The 26,561-nt window shown below is 40.7% G+C and overlaps 1 protein-coding gene across 1 annotated transcript in view; it reads right to left on the reverse strand.

Annotated features, from left to right (window-relative positions):
- The window catches only part of FBXL7 (F-box and leucine rich repeat protein 7), a 171,248-nt gene extending 149,988 nt beyond the window's left edge, over positions 1 to 21,260 (reverse strand). The window contains exon 1 of the mRNA XM_014872353.2: positions 20,800 to 21,260. Within this exon, the coding sequence (XP_014727839.2) occupies positions 20,800 to 20,836 (37 nt within the window). The 5' untranslated portion in view covers positions 20,837 to 21,260. The remainder of the gene's footprint in view (positions 1 to 20,799) is intronic.
- Positions 21,261 to 26,561: the final 5,301 nt, after the last annotated feature.

Here is a 26,561-nt window from a genome sequence, read left to right on the forward strand (position 1 = left end):
TCCAATGCCAAATTTTATTTTTAACATTAAGAATATATATGCTTATATTTCTTTCATTTCAAAGGTTTAATATTAGTTTAATATTTTCTTTAAAGGACAGCATCTTTTAACCAGACCTTTTTAACTGGGTTACTATATGCAAATTATTGTGAGAATTCGTACTACTAACACTTTACAGTCTACATATCCTTAGGAGCCCAGAAACACTATTTGCATTAATAGCTACCCAGGGACACCCTCATAGAAATGAAAACTTACAATTAATGCTAAGTGTTCCCTGTAACTCCTCTGACTGCCTTTAGAAAAGCACACTCCTAAGATACAGCTCTTCACTGTATTTGTAAATACTAGGTTTCATGTAGTTATCCCTATCACCACAGAATCATATAGTCGTTTAGACTGGAAAAGACCTTTAATATCAGCTCCAACCACGAACCTAAAACTGCCACGCCTAGTACTAAAACATATCCCCAAGTGCAGCATCTACACGTCTTTTAAGTATCTCCAAGGATGGAGACTCAACCGCTTTCCTGGATAGTTTATTCCAGGGCTTGATAATTCTTTCTGTGAAGAAATTTTGCCTAGCATCCAATCTAAACCTCCCCTGGCACAACTTGAAGTCATTTGCTCCCATCCTATCACTTGTGACCTGGGAGAAGAGACCAACACCCACCTTATTCCACTCTCCTTTCAGGCAGTTGTAGAGAGTGGTAAGGTCTTCCCTGAGCCTCCTTTTCTTGAGACTAAACAACCCCAGCTCTCTCAGCTGTTCCTCATGGGATTTGTGCTCCAGGCCTTTCACCAGCTCTGTTTCCCTTCTCTGGGCCCTCTCCAGCACCTTAATCTCTTTCTTGTTATGAGGGACCCAAAATTCTACACAGGATTCAAGGCGTGCCCTCAGTAATGCTGGGGATGGGGGAGATGATCACTGCCCTGTTCTGCTGGCCACTCTATTGATGATAAAGGCCAGGGTGCCATTGGCCTTCTTGGCCACCTTGAAACAAAACCATATTTTTAAAAGAGGCAACCATGATAACTAGATAACATTTGATGTGTTGGTCAGTTGCACAACTGAATAAGCAAATCTCTAGGAACGACAACAAATTACTATCAGGACTTAACAGAGACTGTTGTCAACTTGAATAGCAGAAGTCTTAAAATGCCTGGAAAGACTGCTTAAATTTCTGGGTCCTGTGCCTGCTATACATGATTTGGACAAGAATATCAATAGAAACAGAAAACTCATAACAAAAGCAAGCCTCCAAGCATGGACCCTCTAAAAGAATCCATAAGTAAGCAGAAAACAAAACAAACAAAAAAATAATCTGTTTTGCTTTTAAAACTAGCAAAATATTTACCTTGTTTTTCTCATGGCATGAAGTCTGAATGCCTGCTTGAAAAAGCTTCTGAAGACCTAGCCACACTACTACATCTACTTTAGACTGTCATTTTCCATGTTCTATAGAATGACAGAATATCCTGGGTTGAAAGGGACCCATAAGGATCAGTCTGTCTTCTGGCCCTGCACAAGATGCTCCAAGAATCCCATGTGCTTGACTATTGTCCAAATGCTTCTTGAACTCTGTCAGGCTTGGTGCTGTGACCATTTCCCTGGGGAGTCTGTTCCAGTGCCCAACCACGCTCTGGGTGAAAAACCTTTTCCTAAGATCCAGCCTGAACCTTCTCTGACACAGCTTCAGCCCATTTCCTCAGGTCCTGTCCCTGGTCAGCACAGAGCAGAGATCAGTGCCTGCCCCTCCTCTTCCCCTTATGAGGAAGTTGTAACTGCAGTGAGAGGTCCCATCAGCCTCCTCCAGGCTGAACACATCAGGTGACCTCAGTCACTCCTCTAATTGTTTCTTAACAATTTTGGATTTATATATGAAGGAAGAACCCCATCTTCCTATTACTTTTTGGAACTAACCCTGACAATTCGCATAACAGCTTTTAATAAAACTTTCTTTTTTATATGAATCAATCAGTGACTGGTAAGTCATGCAAGTACTTCAGCTTTTAATAAAGACACGGCATTTAATTAAAAAGTAGTTGGATTGTTTCTGTATTTCCAGAATCACAAAATCAATAGTATACCTAAAATTCATTGCATGTAGATGAAAACCTTCTCAGGCCTGTTTCCTCTCTGCTTACCCTGAACAAGTTTCCCTGAAGTAGGTTCCCCCCTCCTTTGAATCACCTTTTAGAGTTGTTTGCCAATTTAAGATGAACAGTTAGTGTTTCCAGGTCCAAGTTGCTCCATTTAATCCAGAGCATTAAGCAGATTCCCTGACATGGGAAGCAGAACCACACTGACATGCCTGCAGGTATCTGACATCCAGCTACCAGAAGCTGTTAGTGCCAGGAGACACAAAACATGAACAAACAGGCTGGTAACAAGAATTCTTCTTGAGAAAGAGCAGCTTATGCTGGCAGTATTCAGCTTTTAGTAAAGGAACTAAAATATTTAGAGTACTTAGCGTTCTTCTTTTAAGAGCATAGACCAGAAGACAGCAATAGTCCTCATTAGGTCTAAAGAGAAGTATGACCTACAGAACAAGCCAGAAGAAATCAAGCTATTAATATCAGATATTTGTTTAGACTTGGAGCATCCTACCTTGTGACGGGAAAGGCCCTCAGTCTGTATTAGTCCTCTACTGCAGGAAATGCTCACCATACAAAAAACTGTATTCAGGAAGAGAAAGCCTAAGCAGGATTAGATAATTACAAACAGAGACAAGCAAGTTAGGCAGCTTTGAGTCACAGCTGTTGTCAAGCTACAAAATCTGCTTTTTGCAGGATTCTGCCAATAATCACAGACAGTAAATGTGTCCATTTGCCTGTCTTCTATCCTTACCAAGGAGGAAACAGACACCACAATTCTATTTTTTTTTAAACCCCTGGAATGGCTTCAAGTCCATAAAGGAATTCTGCACAAGTTATTTGAAATTCACAGACCAGACCAACTTTAGAAATTTGCTGAAGAAGCAATGTCCATCAGCAATGGAATTTCTTCCCGAGCAAAGCTTCTATATGGAAGAGAATCACAGTTTAGACAATTATACCTGCAACAAATGGATTCTCCAATGGTACCTTACCTGATCTGAGGGAACTATTACAGACTAAATTTGAAAATGCCCTTTCCTCTGTATAAACCAAACTAAAACTAAAGGGGCTTACAGCTATACCCAGCAGGTAGATTGGCTTTCCCTCTAGGTTCACCTTCCGTTTAAAATTAGTCTCATTGTTCTGAAATAGAGACTTCTAGAAGAACAAGGATACTTTCTACATAAACAGATGCTTAGAGTCATTCTCCATGAGAATTGCCCCAGTAGGACCCACCAAGTCCAAGTTAGGGTTGGAGCTACAGTAGTGTGATACAAGCAAAGTATTTCAGAAAAAGTTGTTTCAGGGCAAGACAAACTCAAACCATGATATGCTTCAAAGCCTTTGCTGTAAAAATGTTTATAAACCCCATCCCTTATTGAGAGATATTGAAAACAGATGAACAATAAAAATGCTTATGCAGGAAAAATAAAAAGCTTGGAAAAACGCAGATTTCTTATGGTCCATAAATCCAATAGTTAGGGATGTACTATATGTATGACAAAACTCCATTTCCAAAAGCCTAGAATGGTCCTTCATAGTTCACTGCAAATTCATGGAGCTTCAATTAATTTTGTCATTAGGAGTAGATCATACAAGTAGGTTAATACATTGTCAGTCAGCAAGGCTACACTACTAGAACAGGTCTAGAAAAGCAGCTTTATCTATCTAACAGCCCACTCATCAAATCAAAAGGCTAAGAGAATAGGGTTTGTTGAGATGAGAAAAGAGAAGTCTTTGGGGTCACCTAGGTGTGGCTTTTCATTACCTGAAGGGAGCTACCAAGAAAGATGGAGAGGGATTTTTACAAAGAGTAACAGGACAAGAGTGAATGGTTTCAGACTGAGAGTAGGTTTAGGTTAGATATTAGGAAGAAATTATTTCTTGTGTGGGTGGTGAGGCTGCCCAGAGAAGCTGAGGATGCCCCATTCCTGGAAGTGTTGAAGGACAGGTTGGATGGAGCTGTGAGCAATCTGGTCTAGCAGAAGGTGTCCCTGTCCATGGCAGTAGAGCTAGAACTAGATGATCTTTAAGGTCCCTTCCAACCCAGGCCATTCTGTGACTAAACAGCAAGGAAAAAATAGATTTAATCTCTCTATGAAACTCCTCATATTACTGCTGCTCTGAGACTCAACCACAAGGTGTCAGAAACAAATGTTTTTAGCTAAACTACAGTGATGAATGATCACAATTTGCAGGATTTCTTTTTTAAACAAAATATGACTGCAGCTTTTCACTTCTATTGACTGCTGTAGCCAAGAGAATTGTAGTATTTCAAATAAGGAGCACTGAAGACACAACAAGAAGAGAGCATCCACTTATCTCTCATTCTTGCTTCAGATACCAGTCACGCTTTTAGAATATACAATTCTAGCATACAGGGTCTGTCTATTAACTCTTCACACGACTCCATTAAACTCTTCTTTGTTCATAAGTCACAAAGGGTCACTGCAAAGGACAGGACATCAGGCTATAGGGGTCTCATTTCAGCCAGTTCATGTATTTTGGGCTCTGTGCAAAGATACTCCCAAGAGTGTCTTTAGAGAAAGCAATCTTGCCCATACAGCCCTTTTCTTCTGATTCCTACTTCTGCCAGTGCTGATAGCTGCCATAGAGATTTAAATTAAAATCACAGGGGACACACAGAAATACTGCACAAACCCTGGGTTGTCAGCCTGGAGAGATGATCATCACCTACACAAACAATGCACAGCATTGCTTAGGACAACAGCAAAGCATTAGGATTTAACTCCATGACATAAATACAACAGCACAACATGAAGAGTCTCTTTCCAATGGAAACCCATACAAAAAAGTACTGCTCTGAAGGACAAACCCTCAGATGCCATGTTACAGAGGAAGGCAAGCAGTCCCACTGGAGCACACTCACACAAGTCAAGGACAGAAAGCATGCCAACGAATCCCAAGGAATCAATCACCATTTAAGTCTAGAATCAACTGAAAATAAAGATGTTCAAGTCTAAATAGCATTTTTACATTACGCAGATGCAAACAACATTTTAAGGTAGTATTTTGCTATGAATGAGGCATGAAGTACTTTGCAACAATTTATCTTATTGTTATTAAACATTCAAAGAAACAGCAATTCTAGCTTGTTTACTATGGCCAAAAGCCCAGATTTAATTTTTTTTTTCACACATCTGCTTAACCTAAAAATTGGACAGTTTAGGCTGCAAGAAAATAGACGGCTGAAAATGCAAACATCTTTGCCTTGAGGCGAGAGGACTTGCAAACTTTGTAGGCAACTTATCTTTACAGCAACATTGGAGAACTTCTGCCAAAACTTTAGATTCCAATTAGTTGAGATAGTATAGGATTGTCCAGTATTTTACAGCAATTTCCTCACTTAGATAGAGTACCTGTCTTAGCATCCTCCACTTTCATCTCAACTCTAACTTGCAAAAGAAAATAATGACCACTTATTCTAAGTGAAAGTGGGACAAAATTATGTCTACAAGTTTCACTGCAGCTCTGGTACCTTATGAGAACTCACCTACAGATTATGGAGATTTGGGGTGAGAGAAGTAAATGTATCTCCCTTTTCTAGTTGATAAACTGGCTCTGAAACTCTAACTTCATTTCCCCTCTGCTGTTCTAGAAAGAAGGAGCCTTGATCCAGTTCTGTCACTAGATTTATGAGGAACGTGCTACACAGACCCAATGGGCAGCAAGGCCCAGTTTTGTCACTCCTAAATTTTCCTTTGCTTCAGAGGAGCGTGCTTGCTGCAATAATTTAGTTGGCCTTTCCTATTTCCTGTGCCTCTCACAGACAATAAACAGAAATATTTCAGACATTACTTTTTGTCTGGACCCCAAGAAGCATTTTCAAAACAACACAAGCACTTGTAGTGCCCACTCTCCCACACTTCTCAAAACCACACAGCAGAAGAGAAATACTCAAGAGACAACCGTGCCATTAAGCAAAGGAAGAACAACCTCTTAGCCACTTCATAATTTACTCAAAAGTGATTAGGAGGTGTAATGGAAAATTCTTCAGTATGCAAAAAACTTCTGGCCAGTCTGAATCACACCAATGAAGAAAAAATTACTACCTGAGCTGCACAGAGCCAAGCAGCTGCTGCCACCAACCATCTGCACATGGGAGCGTACCCAAGGCTTGACCGGCTTTGCATAACATGTAGTTACTGAACTACAAGGAACTGTTGTCAGATTTTACAAGAGGGCAGCAGGCAACTGGATTTACTAACTGCAAAGATCTAAGGAACAGAGAATCAGAGACAACTGATATACATCTCTCATAACACAGTAAGATGAATCCAGACTAATTGTAGATTGGAGCTTGTTTTCAGCTGCAGAGAAACAATTTGAGAGGCAGCTATTGAAGGAGAAGTACCAGATTTGATCCAAAATTACAAATTCCTTTGGCAGCTTCTGGATGGATTCCTTACCTGTTCTGTTTTTAACTTCATTCAAACACTCAAAGCCCTACCTGGAAAAATCATTCTTACCCATCCTTAATTGCTCCCAACACGGTCACAGAGCTTCATAGTAGTTTACACAGCAAGATAGCACAGGAAGTAATTAAAGTGGCAAATTCACTTTAAAATACTTTTGAAAACTTTTGTGCCACTTATCTAAATGGTGTTATCTATCCATACAGTGTTTCCAAATCATAAACCCATTACCCTTGAGAAAAAATCCTTGAGTAAGTGACAAAGCAATGACAAAACATCAGATTTGGAGAGTTGTGCATTTAGTCTCCACAATTGATGCAATCTCTCCAGAGAAGTTTTCTTGTATCTATTGTAAAGAGTCAATCTTCAAGGAAAAAAAAAAAAAAAAAAAAAAAGTGATATGCTTTCCAACTTCCTTAGCAAGCACTGAAGGATCACCTGATATGCTAGGCCCTTGAAATGCCTTGGACTATTTATTGCCAAACAGGAAAGATAATATTAAGCTACTGTACTTCTTTTTTACCTATTGCACAAGAGAAGGATCCAAGTCAGTCCTTTACTGAATGGATGACAGCAACAAATCTGTTAAAGTTCATCAAAGCTGTGATTGCACAGATCCACTTTAGAGGAGTTACTCTGCCACTGCTCAGATGCAGCATCCCTGTCTCCTCCACCACAGAACATTCCACCAAATAATCCTACAGGAATACCCAGCTCATTGCAGCTGGTACTCAGCAAACTAAGAACACATTACATCAATAAAATAATTTTAATTCACCAGCTTCCCAGAGGGCACAGTCCTGCTGAAGGGGAAGGTTGTCACATTTCATTGGGTCAGGTCAATGCACTACATTAATATAATTTTTTATAAGCAGTTTACCATAACACTAATGCTTGATGTCAATATATATTAGTTGATTTCTGGTCTGCTAGCAACCAGAATTATCAGGGCTCAGCTGATGAATTTCAGAATATAGCCAGGATTTAGTGACTTTCCTGTATAACTAATGTGGATAGACAGTCTCAAGGAGAGTAGAGTGGTCTGGTTTCCAATCTCCTTAACACATTTCATTCTTGCATTAATTGTGCTTGGTCTTTTGCATCTTTTTCTAAAAGCACAACAGCACATTGTCATTACCTGAATATTGCATTTTAAAAGTAACAAAAACATAGCTCAATTTCTCAAATGGAGTATTTAAGAAGTAAGTTATCCTTTTTAGATCACGAAAATCAATGCTGGTCACATAACACTGAAAATCATATTCTTATCCTCAACTCTTCAGAGCCATTTTACTAGAATTAGATTGAAAAAGCTCTTTGAAGATTCTTGTTGGAATTCAAGAACTTAAAATTTTAGAAATTCCATTAACCTAGCACATATACAAAGAAGAACTCGAGGCTCGAAGAAAGTTGTGGATACAATTTTTTTTAAAGATACACAACACAGGTAAACAAAAAGGTAAAATAACACTGTGTAGCATGAATATACAACATTTCCAGTAGATGTATAGAAATTAAAATTAAGGTCAGTTCCCTGAAGAGTTTCGTTGTTCAGGCATTTCTATTCTCATCATACATTTTTGATTTCTGCAAAGCTGTATTACTTGTGTGCATTCCAGGTATCACTAATATAGGACTTCAGCTGTCTGGGAGACAAATGCAAAACCAACATGTAAGAATTAGCATATTAAGATTTTTTTTAATTTTTCATGGCTTCATCATGAAGGAGGATTTAAAAATATATTAAATCCTTATTAAAAAATCCCTTTTTAAAAAGCAGTAGCTCTTGTTCCAAATGAAAGAGGCTCAGCTACACCACAAGATAAGGTTCTGTTCTCAAAGATGAAGCAAACCAAATTTGCATATTGCTGTGGAAGAGAATAGCCAAGAACACTTTATGTAATTCACTATTCCTCCACCATTCTCTATCATCCAAAACCACACAACTAGGAACATCTAGTTCACCAGATGACTCACTAGTGACACAGATTAGCTTATTATCCCTAGAGTATTCATTCTTTTTTTAATTTAAGAAAAGTTTCTACTGGGTACCTGATGAACATCTCTTGTATGGTCCAGGAAAAAACACACACCTTTCCACTGCAGCTCCCCCTCTTTGTACTTACTTTGTAAGACTCAAGAATATGTAATTCAGTTTAATTGTTGGGTTTTCTTCTGAAACCACCTGTGGTTAAGTCTACAGAAAATAAAGTTTCACACTGATCAGTTCTACTGATTTTACAGGGATTTTGTTCACATTTCACACCCATTAGCTGGCATCTACAGGGTTAAAGCAGGTTGTGTGATGATCCTTCTTCTCCCAAGTGCATAGTTAGAGACCTGACCTTGGCTTGAAAATACGTCCTGAATCAACTGAATCCTTCACGATTTGTATTGTATTTTCTCAAAACCACGGCTAGCATTAGCAACAAGGCTGTTACCAGTATGACTCAATTAACAAAAAGCCCAGGCTCTGTGTCCTACCTACGATATTCCTTTCAGTCAAGTGCCAATACCTCAGTTAGGAAGAAAATTGAGGAAAACATGGATAGGATTAATCAGTGCTTAAAAGGCACAAACCACACAGCCACTGACAGCCAACTGCTGCGTGAAAGGCTCCTGTGTCTGACTAGACTTGTTCTAGTTTAGACTCTAATCCTGGGGAAGCTAAACTTCACTTTCTAGGAATGTTTTTGCTCATGTAGGGAACTTAATGAAGAAACCCTACACTTTAGTGACAGACATGGCAAGGCGAAGGGCAGCAGGAGATCTTATCCACAGAAGGGCAAGGATTTGTTTTCCATAGAATATGAGGCCTGGCAAAATGAAAGCAGGAAACCCAGAAAGGAACAGGTCTGCAACATTCACTGTGTCCTACTTCTGCTGCCAAATCCTGTGCTCAAAAACTAAGGTGATAAGGTTGTTCAATTCCACTTCATTACCTGACACACACTATGGAAACACATACCATTATCAAGATGCTGGGCACTCGTCACAGTTCAGCTCTTACAGAGAAAAATATGACTTGACATACTAGGTACTTTCATGATGAGAAGAAAATTAAACCATTATCAAAGACCTAAATCAACAGAATATTTGAATCAATAAATTCCTGGACAACCAAACAGAAACTAGCCCTTCCCCTTACAGTTTCTGTGCAACCTCTTGATAAACTGTAAGCCAATTCACAGTCGGATTATTTTTTAGATACAAGAAAGGCTCTCACATGGAGCCTTTTAAGACCAGAGTTAAAGCAGGAAAAACCTAGTAATTGTTTGAGGGGAGGAAGTCTCATATTCACCTTTGTTCCACTAGTTCCTGGCAAGAGAAATAAATACACACCATAAGCGTTTGTGTTTTTCCATAATGACAACCACACAGGGTAACAAAAGGTACACCCACAGGGGAGTAAAGAGCAATAATTTCCCAAGAGAAATGAAGACATAAGCAAAATATTCTGCTCATGCCTAACCGAGTGCCAAAGAAAACTTTAGACTGGACTATGCTGTCTAGTCTATACATACAAACGGAAAGAAAAACAGCTGTAAAAAGTCACCCCTAAAATCTTATGTTGGAACATTTTGATTCATGCACTGTGGCTATAGTTCTGACATCACAGAATCTTTCACCTTTCCATAACATTACCCCTCTCCCACACAGAACAAATGTTCAAGGAATAGATAACATTAACAGGTGAATTACCCTAGAGGTAGATTTTTGGTATGAAAATCAAAATGCAAATTCAACTGCCAAGTAGCATCAGACATAGCAATACCCAAAACTCACTGTATTGTGTGTAATTTTCGTTTTAAATAGAAGACTCTAAACTGAGAAGCATCTCCTAGCACTTCAGAGGATTAGAATTACCCACGTTGTGAGCAGTGACTGCTTTCAGAAGGAAATTTAAGGCAATTGTATGTCATCATTTCACACAGGAAAAGTAAGACATTTCTTCTAAACTTGAATATTAACCCTCCATAACTTAAATGGAGAATTTAAAGCCTTTTTGATTCAATCCTAGAATACATGAAAAGAAGCTAACTTTTTTACCAGTAGAATAAGGATTGCTGACAAGTATTTTTACCAGTCAAGGCTACATCAATTGGAACATGGCAGAACTGATTTATTATTATTACTACAACTTTAATAATAAAAGTAACAATTCTAATTTTCTAGGAAGCAAAAAAAAAAATGTTATCCTGGGCTAGCTGTTCCTCCTGAAGCAAGCAAAACTGTACTGAAGAAGCTTTTATGAAAAGTACAGACCATTGCTGCTGCCAGAAACAGCAACAAAAAACACAGAGCCAGATTCTACCACCACAACTCTTAAGGGCATTCTTCTTATTTTATCTGTTCTCTGCCAAGAGACTCTGTAGTCATTGAGAAAGCATGAGTTTCTTTATCCAGTGGAAATGAAGACTCTTAGCACAAAGGTAAAAATAAATTATAGCTGAAAAACTCCAAACCAGCTGTAGAAACAAGTTTACAGAGTACTGTTTAGAGATACTCAACTACTGTAATACAATCTTCACACTTGCCAGAACTTGCTACAGCTCTCTGAAAGCCTGGTAGTAGCTTTTCTAAACATAAGTAACCAGTAGAAGTACAGGAGGATCAAGTTAGGGAACATTTAACCAAACTGGACAGAGAAATCCATGAGACCTAATGGAGTGCACTGGTAATGGCTGTGGGATCTGTCCAACGTCATGGCCAGGTCCCTCAATTACTGCAGAAAGGTCACGGTGATCAGGAGAGGTTCCTGGGAACTGGACAAAAGCAAAACACTCCCCTGGTCCCCAGAACAGCTTGGAGGACAACCTAGGGACCCATAGGCTGGTCAGCCTCACCTCAATCCAAGACAAGTGACAGCTTCCTGGAAAATATTTCCAAGCCAAGAAGGTGATGGGAAGTAATTATCAGGGATTAGAAGTGGAAGTAATTCTTGGCCAACCTGACAGACATCAATAAAGAAACAACTGGCACTAGGGGAGTACACAAATAGTTCATCCTGACTTCAGCAAGACTTCCCAACTTTTGTTTTCCATAGAATCTTCATAGACAAATGGATGAAGCACAGTCTAGCTAAGTGGATGGTGAGACAAAACTGAAAACTGACTAACCTGCTAGGCAGAAATACTTAAGAGAGCTAGAACACTTTACTTGGAGAAGAAGGGACTGAGATGGAGTATTATCACTGTGTATAAACACCTGGAGAGGAGAGAGAGTGGAGTAAAGAAGACAATCTTCTCAGCGAGAGCCAGTGAACAGAGAAGAGGGAATGATCACAAATTGATACACGACCCTTTCCATTTAAACATTAAAGCATTTTTTTCTTCTTTTAAAACCTGCAAGTGACTGGAACACACTGCTCAGGGGCATTGTAATACCTTCATCTTTGGAGGTGCTAAGAAAGCTGATGGCACAATATTCTGTGCAACCTGCTCTAGTTGGCTTCATTATGAGCAGCAGGTTGGATTAGAGATCTCCAGAGGTGTTACTTGTAATCTTTGGATTTTTGTACTTCAGGCTCTGTAGACATTACAATATGGCCAAGAGTTGATTGGAAAATGTTGTAATGTAATTTTACTGTCTGTAAAGAGCTTCATTGGCAGTCTAGTATATCAAACAATAAAAATTCCACAGCTAGAGGCTCTGGAGTAAGAGCACCCATGTTCTCAAATCATGCTAAAAATAGATAAGGACCTTCAGGGTTGTTGGCTGCAAAAGAGGACAGTCATACATGAACCTGAGGAGGAAGGTCAGCTACTAAATATTCTATACAAGAGCATACAGTTAGCTTCAACTTGATGGTTAACTGGAATTGAAATCCTCCTGCTACAAAGCTTTTCTTATACCTCTTTTAGTGTATTTTCAGGTTGGAAAGGGCTGTCAGCAACCTGAAGCTCATTGCAGGGGGATTGAGCTAGATGACATTTAAAAGGTCCTTTCCAATCCAAGCTACTCTATGATTCCATGTTGATGCCACAAGCAGCTTCCTTATAAAGTGTCAAAGAAAAGGCAAATGAAAAACTGGAGTAGAAATACATTTTACTAGGTGCTACAGAAAAACCCCAAAAACATCTGTTGAGTACATCTGTTGGTGACCAGCTGTTGCATTATGTCTTGCCCTCCAGTGATGAACAAGACCAAGTACTGCCATCATTGCACCAGAGATGAAGTAATACAAGAGCCATGAGCACCATAAGAATAAATAAATAAATAAATGCACTCTCAAATAAATGCACTTTGTCTTCACCTTTTTCCACAACAGCATTACTATCTCTCAAGATTAGGATTTAAACAAAATACTCACCCTTAGTAATTATTACACAATTTAAGAACAACTTCTAATTGTTCTTCTCCATGCAGCCACTTACACAGAAAGAGGATTTTGTGCAATCCGGCAACAAAATAGTATCTGAGCCTGGCATCATCTAAGTAGATGGCATGCTTCTCCACTCTGCATGCAGTCATAACAGCAATAAAAGTCTGGACTCCCCATGAACTGACAAACTACATTTGTCATGTGACAACTAGACTTAATAAAAATTCTATTTTTACTGTGAAACAAGGTTGTATGACTCTTGATCAAAAGAGGTTCTTCCTACTTAACCATCATTGACATTTTGCCAGTGTTTTTGAAGTCCCCTTTCTTTCTTTAAAAAGACAGCCAACCTCATAATTGCTACTTTTATAATAGCATCTATGAATTTCACTTGGTTTTCTTTTCACAGGAACAAAGAAGGAAATCAAGGAAGATAATTTTTAAAATAGATTCACCAAAGAGCATTAAAAAAACCCCTTCCTCCAAGCTAATGCTGCTTGAAAAGAATTCAGTATAGCATTTCTGCAGCTATTATACACATTTGTACAAACATCGCTGAGAAAGAAAAGTACCACGTGATTTCGGATGTTGATTTGACAAATTTATGTATTGCAGACAGGAATTTCCTGATTCAAAACATGGGCATGAGAAAGAGCTTCCTGTTGCTCCCTTTACTCCAAGGGTAAAAAAAACCCCAAAAGACAACAATTTTTCCCCGTTTACTTAAGGCAGAGATCACAAAAGTATATAGCATGAAGAGACCTATTTGCCAACAAATTACTTTTGTTGAGTTTGGATACTGGCAGAGAGTTGGAACCTTTTCCTTAAACACCTGTTAAGACACAACCAACTCAAGCATAGCATCAAGATGGTAACACCTCCTTTATGCTTCAACTCCTTTAAGGAGGCCTCACATTAACCTGTCCTCAGTGCCATGTTGGTGCTAGAAGGCACACAAGTAGATTTGTAACTAAAATGAGAGGTATGATCAGACAGAACTACCAGGTTTCCCCCCCCCCCCCCCCAAGGCCAGCTACAACACTACGAGTTCTCAGCCTAAATGGTACTTGAGTAACAAAGTCCTACAGGTTGTATATCCCATCACAAGCTGCACATCTACACACACAGAAGGTGTTCCATATTTCTTCTTCTCATCAAGAAGGAACAGATTTTACTGGGAGCCCACCACCTGTTTTTCAGCTTTTGAAGGTCTCCACTCCTTAATGAAATAGTTGTCCTAATTTAGCAAAGCATATGTCCTATATTAAAAAATAGGGCATAGCTAATTATAAAATGAGGAGCAGAAATAAACCACTTGTGCATTTCAGCCTTCAAATGTCATCCATTGCCTTCTGCCAATCACTTTCCTAACACAAACAAGACACACGAAGGAGCAAACCAATTCCTAGTTAGGAATTGTTCCCAGAAGTAAGGAATCCAGAACTGGCCAAAGGACTGAAACTGCCAGAAAACTAATTTCGCTAAGGAGCTTTTTGGGATGAGCGGTTTAGACTTAAAACCGCTTACCCAATTCTGAATCCATGTCGATTTTTATATTTTCCCAGAAGTAAGGAATGATACAGTATCATATTCAGTTTGGATTTTATGAAGTTTGGTAGAAGGATGTTCAAATTCAGCTTAGGAACGTTACCAAATCAGTCTGGTCTCTTTCTATGCCCTTGGGGAGTGGGCAAAAAAAGGATGAGGATGTGCAAGTCCTGGACACCTACTACCTTAGCTCAGACAGGTCTGCTGGAAGCTTTCTATGTCATGAATCCCCAGCTTCAAAGTTTATTCAGGCCTCTGACTGGCACCCAGTTAACAATTTTTTTTTTAATGTACAGAAGAGCATCCAGTTCATCTTGCACCATGCAAAGCTACTAACCAAGTCAAAGATAACTCCCTAGAGTACAGTTAGTTAGCTAATACCTATTAAAAAACCAATGAAATAAAAAGAGACCTTCCTTCCCCCCAGAAGAATTTTATGAAAGAGTAATATTTTATGGTATAAAATGGATGTTAGTATCTAAGTTACTTTCTGAAAAGCTATCGATAAAATTAGCAACTTTTTAAAGCCTAAATCTCCCACAAATCTGTAGCTGCATGTGTGTGTATATACACACATTTGAATCACACACAGGCTGGTTATTTTTTCAGAAAAGAAAATTCTGGTTTATGACAGCAGCTCATTTAAGTGCTGTGTCAGACCCTCCTCCTGCCCCTGTCTCATGATCTACACAACAACATGCAACATAAGCACTGAGCTTAGAGAAAATTTACTTTTTGGAGACAAACTGAGTAAACACACATACACACAATCGTTTTGCATTGCTCAGTTGACAGTTACATAAAAAATGAACATCATAAGCAGCATTTTTGAAGATTACTTTTGGTTAAGAGCAGTTGGCCACTGTCAGACTGCAAATTCACTTTTAAGAAAACAACACTGCTCAAAGAATTGACATTTGAAATATTGCTATCCTTCCAGTCCCAACTTTGCTGTTAAGAGGCAAGTCTCATCTCTCTGAAGGTAGCTGAGTGAAATTCAGCCACAGATAAAATGCAAGAACTGACAGGACAAGTACCAAAAAGCAGAATGCAATCACATGAGTAAGTGCAAGACCAAAAGCACTATTAAGCAGCACCCTAATATTTACAGTAGTGGCATGGATGTTAAGGTTAAAAAACAAACAAAAAAAGCCCTCCAGAGCAGTAAAGTAAGAGAGCAGTAAGTGTGATACACTAAACTTCATTTTTAACTGGTCAAATAGTAACATATAAACGCAACTCAGACATCAAAACAATGGGAGGCAAAAAATGCATAGCCTAGGAAGGAGCCTTTTAGCACTCAACTAGATGAGACTCTTCACTTGACTCTGGGAACCTCATGGGGTAGAAACTAATAAACACCAGAAAGAAAAAAACTGTCCTTGCTTCTGAAGATGCAGTACACAGGGAAGATACTTCTGGGGAGTGTCATAGTTTTGTAATTAAATAATATAGTAACAGCTAATTTATTGCCTTTCCCACCCCCTTACCCTCATTAAAATTTCCCACGAGGCTTCACAGACTCTAAAAATCAATATAAATAATTGGTAAGTGATTATGATTCAGCTCTTTAAACAAAAGAGTGCAAGACTACCATGGTATTACTGTTTTTCACAGCTGACACAAGCACTGCATGTAAAGTAAATCCAGAAACACTTTGTGCAGAAACAAATCCTAACATATGGCAAAATCTATAGGTCGTGAATGCCAGAACTTTTGGATTAAAAAGATTTTCATACACAATATCAGGCGTGTCAGAACACTTGCCATCACTGAATTATCAGAAATCTACTGTGAAATGAAAGGCAGCATTCACAATGAGTTAGTATCCAACAGAACCTTCAAAAAAAAAAAAAGACAAGTCTGAAAGCCTGAAACGCAGACATTGAACATGTTTCCCAGCTGAAGGGACAGGTTTGAGAAGGTAACATACTCCAAAATGAACACAGACTGACCAATTTCTCCACAGTGCTACATGCTGGCAATTCCTAGGAAGTTTTAGCTACTGTATACCAGGTCGCACATCATAATGAACACCGCCTTTGCGGAGCCATTGTTGCCTGTGCTTTGCCACAACTGGATCTCATGACAAAGGCAGGTTTCTGTACTGGTGCTTACTTTAGCAGAACACTGGGATCTCTCTCCAAGTGGTCTGCAAATAGAAAACACCACAAATAAAAATCTGAAGAAGGAACATTTTCAAACTAAGAACAGAGTGAAAGTCATTCCTAAAGAGCTTGCATCAAACTCTTCCCAAATTAAATATTCAGATTCAAAAAGAAATGCATGTCAACAAGGCTTATGATTCAGGAAGTATGTTGATTTCCTTGTTTAAGGTGCTGTTTCACCTATTTCTCCCACAGTTTCATCTATTTTTCCCCTGCCATCCTCTGTTCTCTACAGCACCAGGCTCCTGTGTTACATCAAGTCTTTCATGATACGTTTTAGCCGATCAACTGGAGCTGCTGCATATTGTCACCAATCCTCTCTAGACCAGCTTCTGGAAGGAGAAAGTACAGGAGATGCACAAAGAAGTTTTCATCCACAACTGCCGGATTCTGGATAGTTGACTCATAAAAAGATAGTAGTTCATATGGTCTGAACACTGGTATTGTCAAAATTTTATACCGTTATTTAGCTCTTCTCAAATTTGACTGGTTCTCAGGTCTCATTTAACAAAGAAGCCACTTGTGAAGAAGACATGTTGAAAAGTTATTTTGCAAAGCAGCAACTTCACCTCAATGCCACAGCTTCCTTTCATGTGTAAGAACACAGATTATTCCTACAACTCATATTCCAAAGCCTGTTTCCGTGTATTACGGAAGCCTGCAGTCCTTCCCTTGAGGATGAGAAACTGCCTCAGGTGGTAAGAGGGACAGTATCCAGCTAACTTTTTCCTAAAGGTCCCATGCCAACAGCTGGCACCACAGTCAGCACCCACCCAGCCTTGTGTCCATCACAGAAGGTTTTTCTAGGCAGAAATATTACAGAAACACCGCCAACTTGGCAACAGTTAAAGGGCATCATCCTTCAATTCACTCCCCTCATCTGTGATGATGAGTAGTGTCTTGTTTGGTCAGCTGCAACAGCATTACCCTTTAAGACAGGTCCTTAAACAGAACACTTGACTTTTGATAGCTTCTACAGCAAAAGGCTGCTCTATCCACTATCAGACACAAGGATTCCTCTTATTTAAAAACCAAGCAAGGAGCTAAATAAGTGAGAGAAAGTAGAATGATTTATCCCTATGGTAAGAAAGACAGCAGTAAGACTCTTGCCATGGTAACTGATGATTTCCATCAGTTTATCTGCATAAGCAAAACCCCTACAAGTTCTGCTCCATGGTAAAGTGGATTTCTTGATCCAGTGATCAATTAGCATCAATAGCACTGTTCAAACACAACTACTGGAACACATTCAGAAAGACTCATCTCAAACTTTAACACTTCAGTCTGAATCTACTGCATACTACATCAAGCCTGAAATCTCAAGCTCCGCATATTTTTCAGGTGAACAGACTTCCAGGAATAGTCAGTCTGCCTTATAACAATTATTTTTAAAGTCCAAATGAAAACTAGGAAAGTAAACATGTATTTAATATTTTACAGTTAAAAAGAGGTACATTCCTGTAAACAAAGTTTTGTTTATATATTAATCTATTATAATTTCTTAAATGAGTGTTGTGTTCATATCCCATCTGCATGACATGATATTTCAGGTAAGTAATTTTATTTACATTTAAGCTTCATTCAGAGCAAGTTTTACCCCTAGAAAATTAAATTAATGGAAAACAAACACATTCAAAGGCACTGTCAGTGATACATCAGAGTCTATATACTCATTTAGACTCCTCAAACATCCGACTGTCCTGTGCATCTTAACACCACAATTGTAGTTTCTAATAAAATAACATTCAATAAAGCCTTGGCCAACCAAATAAATAAAGGCAGTCTAGTGTAGTTTATGTGATCAGTCACAAACACTTAGCTGCCTGATATTATTACACACACAGCACAGATGTCAATTTCAAAAAAGTTTATTACTGCTAAGTGTAACAATGTGGCAATCCACGTAACACCTAATTTTCTGGTCATAAAAGCTCTAGTTGAGAAGTGGTATCTTGAGCAAGAGTTATCCTTGCCCTAATGTATCTGTTCAACATTGACATGAGAACCAATTTGGGCAAATTCATGAAATTCTGCAGTTCCACAGCAGATAGGAAGGAAAGCTGTGTGAAAAAAACCCCAGCCATTTTTAAAATAATTTGCAGTTGTTTTCCTGAAATCTCACCTAAGATATCAGCAAGCAGCAAATGGGAAAACAGCCTTCAAGCAGCTCAGCTAACAAAGGTACTTTTCTCCATCCCTAAAAATGCACAGGACATACCATTGTGCAGCATCAGCCTACAAAGCCCAAAAGGCTGAAAATTGTGTGCACAGACACCACTCCATGAACTTCCAAATGGATATTCAGGCTGTTTTTTAAATACACAGAAAAATGGTGTTACCCCTCCACCCACTAGCATAATCACATCCTACTAAAAAGGAACTTTTTATAGCAATTAAGTGGTTTATTTGCCAAAGGCACCAAAAGCGCCAGTAGTTTATGAAAATAAAAATAAAAAAGGCTTCCCTTTATCAGGTTTAGATTTGTTTTCCTCCGTATCACTTAGGAAACACAACTAATATGAGACCTTCTCCAAGTTTCACAGTAACTGATGATGCGTAGAAGTTACCAGGAAACACGATCCTTGAGGCACATAAATGATGAAGTTTTGGTCATGGGGCTTGGGGATTCTTTAAGTTAAAATAAACTTTAAACCACTATTCTACCTAATTCTCAAAACAGGTAATGGTCTGCACTGCAAAGATTAATTTGCCACACGTAGTCGGCACTCCCAGGATCCAATCTCCACTCTGAATGGAGGAGAGAGGTGAACTAAGAACACCCCAGTGGTACTAATCCTCCTCTTCCCCCCAGTGCCGATCAGGTACTTATGGAATAGTTAATCTCCCCTTCACTGAGGGCTGCAAAACACTCCGTGTCAGTCACATTCTTCCCCAAAAATTGTACATTTATTGAAGCAATCAGTCCTCTGAATTCACAAGAAAGCTCGGGCATGCATCCACACTTTCCCATCATTGAGGTAAACACCCTTCAGCAGCATGACCAGAACTATCGACAACTTTCAACTCTGTGAAAAACTAAGATTTCCTCTTTCAAGAGGAATCCAAAGAGGTTTTGATTGTAACTTCCAGGTTCACCCCATTTATACAGGAGTTTTTCTAGTGATGGTAAAATTGACTGGAAGCCCACGACAGAAAGAATAGCTTAAAGCATCTGACTTCATCAGCTCCTCAGAAAGCAGAGCTCATTTGGCAATAAATGAAAGGAACTGCAGAATCTGCACTACAAGTGGCGTCTTTCCCCTTTCCTTTACACAATCTTCATGCATATTTTGGATGCAAGAGGTGTATTCTTTGGCAGTTGCCGTCTGAACTCCCAAAGAATGGAGCAGACCACAAGATCCTCTCCCTCGCTCCACCTACAAACGCTTAACAACAAAAAAGGGGGTGGTGGTGATCCTATACGGTTGCCCAATACACCAAAGGGAAGGCATACATCCTACAGAGCTGCCTAAATACTTGGAAAGCAATGCATATAGAAGTCAGCTAGAAGTTAAAGAAAGCTTAAAACTAGCTGGCAGGAAGACAAACTTTCTGTACTTGCCATTGGTTTGCCTGACACCAGCTGACTGTTCCAGTAGTCCTTCACACCAGAAGCAAAGCAGCTGAAATTCATCCCTGATGCAACTCCAGCGAGACTAATAGGTTTCCACAAGAGCGAATCAGGCCCTGTATATCTAAAACCAAGCCCACTAAAGTTTCACTGAAGCGAAATTGCAGGAGTACAATCTATGGATAACAGCTGGAGAACATTAACTCTCTCCCCAGCCCTTGCTGGGGTTAATTTTTTTCTTTCTGTACAGACAGGAAGCAGTCATATAGCATACTGCATAATATAAGGATCCTGGGATATAAAGACGAGTAGAAAAAGATTACAAAGAGCGTTCTACAAGTTTTTAGCAAAGTTAACGCTGCCATAACCCCCGAGCTACCTTCGAACAGCAAGCCGCGCCGCTGGCCCGACATCATGAGCTGAGACAGCACTTAAACTCCTATGGTGAAAAAAAATGACTAAAAACCGAGGGTGTTTTCAAGGGGCGCAGCGGGAGCCCAAGAACAGTGTCGCGGATCCGGGCGGGGGTCGGTCGCGGATCCCCGGGGAGAGGAGGATCCCGCCGCAGCGACCCTGCCCTGTCCCTCCTCCCCGGCCAGGACCCCGACGCTGCTCCAGCACCCCTCCTGCTCCTGCCGCCCCCCAGCTCACCCTCGCTGCCGTACTGCTTGCCATTGTTCGCGCCCATCCTGCCGCCTTCATGCTCGTCGCCGCTTTCCCACGCCGCCGCTCAGCATCTCTGCCGCGGGGCGCCGAGCGCAGCCCCGGGGCACTGCTGGGGGAACAGCCCCCAGAGGTTTTCACGGCGACATGTCCAAAGCAGCCCTGCAACTTCCTCCGCTTCTTCTCGGGTGGCCGACACTCTCCCTTCCCCACGGGACAAAAAAAATTAAAACAAAAAACTTAAAAAAATTAAAAAAAAAAACCACCAACCAACCAAAAAACTTTAAAAACGAAAGAATAAAAAATGCGATGTATCGGCGCGCCCTCCCCGCCCCGGTTTCCAGCCGGGGTGTCCGGGCCAGGAAGGCGGCTCCAGTTATAATCCACAAGCTGGACGGGCGGGACGGCCTCCGGGCTCTGGCTCCACCGCCCCGCGGCTGGCGCTCGGCTCCTCCGTGCTTCAGCGCCGCTCCGCCTTCCTCCTCCTCCTCGCAGCCCTGCCGCTGCCGCCGCCTCCCCCGAGAGGCCGCCGCCAGCCACTTGTTGCCCGGGGCGGGAGGAAAGGGAGCCTCGGCCGCAGACTTTTGTTAGCGGCAGGCGCCTCCTCCCGGCGCCCAGCGCCGCCGGGCCGGGGGAGGGAGGCAGGGAGGGAGGGGATGGGGATGGAGGGAGGATGGAGCCCGGAGCCGGCCCCGGCCCTTAAAGACACAGCGCCCGGCACGGGGGCTCCCCTGGCCGCTGTCCTCCTGCCTTGCCGCCCCCGCTGTCCCGGCGGGGATGGCTGCGGGGGCTGCTCGCATAGACCCGCCCAGGGCGGCCCTGCCCGGGTGTCCTTCCGACGGGCAGGACGGCGGCTCTGCGTTCCGCACCTTCGCGGCACCCCCGGCCCCGTGCAGCTCACCGGGGGCTCACAGAAAGTCGCCGTGTGTAGGAGGAAGCCGCCCAGCAGGGACGCTTACTTCTCGCTCCCTCCGGCTGCTCCGGAGCTCGAGCTGTTTTCTCCTTGCAAATGGTATTCCCACTCAATTCCAGTACATCACTACCGGCCTTTGCCGCCACATCGAAGGAAAAAAATCCAACTGTTGACGTCCCCCAAATTAGTTATTCAGGTATTCTGTAGGGATGTATCTCATCCCTTGGGATAAGATGTTTCTATTAAACTTAGCTGTCTTAAAAAAAAAACCAATTTCTTCTTCTTTCATCTAAAAGACAGACTCTTGGATCACTGGGAATGTCAGGGATAGTGGACATCCCAAGTGCAGCCCACCCAGACAACGGCATTGGGAAGCAAGGATTTCACTACTGCATGAGAGCCCACACCACCTCTTCCTGGCAAAAGGGGCTGGATAACAAGGAATGCTGTCAAGTGGGAGTGAGGATATACTGCGTGTGACCAGGTTAATACAAAAACTGCCAGTCCCAAGAGGGCACTTCCCCCAGTGTGCCAGCTAAGAATATCAATTAACTTTGCCGCACACAGCTGTTACCCAGGTTAAGTGGTAATCGAGTATTATCAAAGGCTTTTTGGGAAAGAATCGGGTCTAAAAGAAGCAAGAAAGAAGGATGAAAGTTTGTGATAGGTGGAGAGAGACGCTAGAGCAGGCAGTCCTGGTTTGGTGCTGGTATCTCAGCTCTTGGCCTGCTGGTGTTGGCTCTCTGTCTGGTGGCAGGTCAGGGTGCAACAAGCAAGGATCCCACCCCAGGCATGCAGGGGGTCTTGTGGCACGTATGCTGGCACAGGGAGCAGCACAGGTACACGTAACTATACCTGAAATGTGGTTACACAGGTACCTGCAGGACATGTGGGGCAATAGAGGGACCCACACTTCTAGAAGAGGAGTGTCAGCTTGTAACCCACACAGCCTCGGGAGTGGCATGCACAAAGCAATGCATGTTTGAGACTAGGACTTTTTAAGATTAGTTTGAAAGTTCTTTACTAACACTTTGCAAATATCTACGGTTGGTGTTTATGTGTTGTATTGCTCATACTGGCCCCGGCATAGAGCTCACTGATTGCTAGGTCAACATGTCCTTGTTAAAAAGACAAAAACACTTTAATTCTGATTTGATTAAAACCAGGAGTTGAGCAGTTTTCCCCACACCACACTATGATCTTATGTATGAAAAAGCCTGTCTTCCTAAACATACACAACACCCACAAGACAATTACTGCATGTACAGATAATTCTAAGCTAATTATATCTTTGTCAACTTACACAAACGGCATATGAAATGGCAGAGGCAAAAGTATCGACACTGACAGGACTACAGAAAAGCAGCCTAAAACCTGACGTTTTGGGGATTTCTTTTGTTTTTTGGGGTTTTTTTTAAGCGCATTTTCATTAAGAGGTGGGCTAATTACCAGAAGCTGAAGTAGGTACCAGCAGCAGAGATGACTGACAAGTAATCAGGCAATGTCTCCTTGTATGAAAGTTTTGGTCCTGATTCAATACTGAACACTACAATACAGTACTACACACACCCTTCAATTCTCAAAAATCAGTGAAGAAAATAGTGCCTTCTGGGGTAAGACTCATCAAATGACCAGCCTTGGTCCTTCAAAACAAAATATGAATCAGTCTAAAAATATAGGTAATCAAAGGTTAATTTCTAATATGAAACAAACTTAGTACTTAATGCCAAAGCAGGTAGGCCTTGACACAGGTGTCTGCTTTTAACATCCTCTACTTTCTTTGTGAGAGTTACCTGTTCAGGGGCAGGGCAGGGGACAGGGGGAATCAATCTGCCTTCTGTAAGACAGCGAAAGGTTGTGGGGCAACATTAATATCTGCTTACATATGAGCCCACAGGCTGCCAAAAACACATACAGCCAAGTACTTTTTTCCCTGCTGGGTGGTTTGTGGGGTTCGAAAACCACACCCCAAACACTTGTTAGGAACTCACCTAGGCAGAGTAGGATGATAAATAAAAAACATAGGGCTTTGTACAGCACAGCAGCCTACCTTTGTCACTCAAACCCTCATGCCCAACTGGCCTGTGGGCCAGCACAGCCTGCCATACCATCCTCCTCACCAGTGCTGCAGGGCAGTGCTAGTCCCCAGCTGTGGGACAGCACATGCAGGCTGAAAACAGCACGTGTCCCTGCTCCATGTGCAGCACAGCTGTGCTTAATTCCAGCCTGAAATACAGCAATGGGAGTACCCACTGCAAACCACTCCTGAGGCAGCCTCTCAGCTCCTCATGTCAGTGGCAGTCCTCCGTGGCTGTCAACCACCCAAAAGTGTTCCTATGTGGGTCATAGGACCAGGAAAGTCAAAGATCCCACTTCTAACTCCTAGAAAGCTGTGCAACCTTTTTGACATATAAGAGAGAAATTTCTCAGACTGGTTGGAAATATTATCTCACGTAGACCCAAGTGCATAGCTGTATGTAAATAATTTTACATCATTCAGAAATTATGAATTCACTCCTTGAGGGCAAATATAGCAGTTTCCCTCCAAATTCAACATCTGATGCACCACAACTGAAATTACTCCCTTTTCCAAGGGGTAATTTTGCTTATCAAAACCAGCATAGGCTGGTGTTTTGTGAGACATGAAGCTCAGCTGTTGAGGGAGCCCCGTAAAGAATAAAGATATTAGACAGACATGTAACCACTCTGTCAAGTTTATGACATAAATCCCAGGAATATTCCACCATGACCAGCACCAAAAGGAAGGAAAAACAAAAACAATAAAACAAAAAACATCCCAATAACAAAACAAAACCCAAAACAAACAAAACAAACCAAAATACACAAGCAAACAAACAAAAAACACCCAGGGGAAAAAAAAAATAGCGAGGAAAGAAAGTCTTGGTCTAGGAGATTTGAACACAGCTTTCTGATGAAGGACTGGATATTGCTTCTGCACATCATGTTACACTCGTTCTATAGGAGAATGAGGTGGAGGACAGAGGAGGAAACAGTAAAGTACCAAACTCACTTTGTTATAAAGACATAAAACTCTCACGAGAAATGTATCCATCACAGATGATACTGCTGATAATGGGTTTCATGCAATGCATGTAGGACATCAGACTTGGAGCTTCATAAACCCAAAACATCATCATGAGCAGAGACATTGGGAAATGTTAGTTTGAAGAGACTACAAGTTCCAACTAGGACTGAGTCATCTTGTAGTCCTTCAGTATTTACCAAACACTTGGTTCATTGTGGGATTCGCTGTGGCACCCTGGGAGGCTTGCTATGTTCAGAGATATGGCTGGGGACTTTGTACCCTTTTGGAGCCTGCACATGAGACTTAGGAAGATATTTTCTTTCAACAATTTCAGAGATGTTTCATTCATCCTTGGCAAAATTGGGTAGTAGGGTTTTTTTTCCTTTTTATTCTCCTTGTCTTCTAGTTGGTCCATATCTTATACATTGTGATTATTCAGCTTGAACTACATAGTATATGTACGTACAAATATGAAGCACAAGTAGGAGTCCCTTGGCTGTGACTGAATTAAGCTGTCTGAACCATATCACATGTGTGAAGTTTACAATAACCCTTTAAGACACTCTCACCTTCAAAATGGTGCAAAGGATCTGAAAGCACATCAGTTCTGCCATCTTTTCAATGATCCAAAGGAGATATAGTGCTTTCTATAAGGACAAGGACAACTTTTGGTGGTTTTGCCTCTTAATCCAAGCAGTACATGTCCACTTCAGGGGGATGAGATGGAGTACTATCAAATGCTGGTTTTGCAAGACAGAAAGATTTGTTGTTCCATATGTGCCTTCCTATGCTTTCCTTCTTCATAAGGAGACATCAATGCATTTTTATTAGACTTGTATCCTGTCCCAGCAAGAGGAACTTAGAAATTATTAGAGCCGAGGAAAAAATAAGAAAACTATGGGCCAAAATGTTTCTATTTGGATATGTTGCTACAATCATTTCACAGAATGTTTGTATTACATCTGTATTCATTATGGGCCTCCCTCTGTGGTACATTACATGTCTCATGATGCACCATTTTTCTATTTCATGAACAAAACCACAGCAATTTTTGAAGAAGTAGCCAAATAAAGGGTTCTGGATAAGGAAAATAAAATTTAAAAAATTGAAAGCAGCATAACTATTTCCATAAGATATCATCACAGCAATTCCAGGACTAAATAATTTGGCTTTGAAATTTTTGCCGCAGTTGTTTCGGTTTTTCCTTCAGTTTCAGCCTAAGCTTTCCTCCTTGGAAGAAAAAATAAACAAGTATCAAAAACTTCCAGCTACTTCCAAGTGGCCTTATGTCATAGTTCAATTTAAAAGCCATTTGTATTTCAGGTCCTAAAATTCCAGCAGCAAATTTAGGATTAGTTTCCTATTTGGTGAAAGAAGCTTTGATTTTTTTCCTACCTTATTTTCCTTTTCTTCCCTGAACATTTTAAGCATTTCATTTCACAATTTCAATTTAAATAAAAGGTAAAAGAATTCAGTGTCCTTTTAATGACAGCAGAAGCCAAGTGATATTTTTTTAATTAAGTCTACTTTTACATCACCATGTTCATAGGGCTGCATATATTTTGTGAATGCTTCGTGATAATATCTGTGTTGACTGTTTTTGGGCATTGTAAAGGGAAAAAGAATCCAAAAGAAATTTGACTAATATGTTGCTGGCAACTTAAAACCATTATCAAAAACATATTGTTTCATTAACTAGAAAATGATCCATTAATGCTATGTACCTCCTAAAGAAAGAAAAATTCTAGATTATCTTCATCATTATAGATAAAAGTTATGGCCTCATTGCCC

This window comes from Sturnus vulgaris, chromosome 1 (assembly GCF_052056855.1).
Source record: "Sturnus vulgaris isolate bStuVul1 chromosome 1, bStuVul1.hap1, whole genome shotgun sequence".
NCBI classification, from domain to species: domain Eukaryota; kingdom Metazoa; phylum Chordata; class Aves; order Passeriformes; family Sturnidae; genus Sturnus; species Sturnus vulgaris.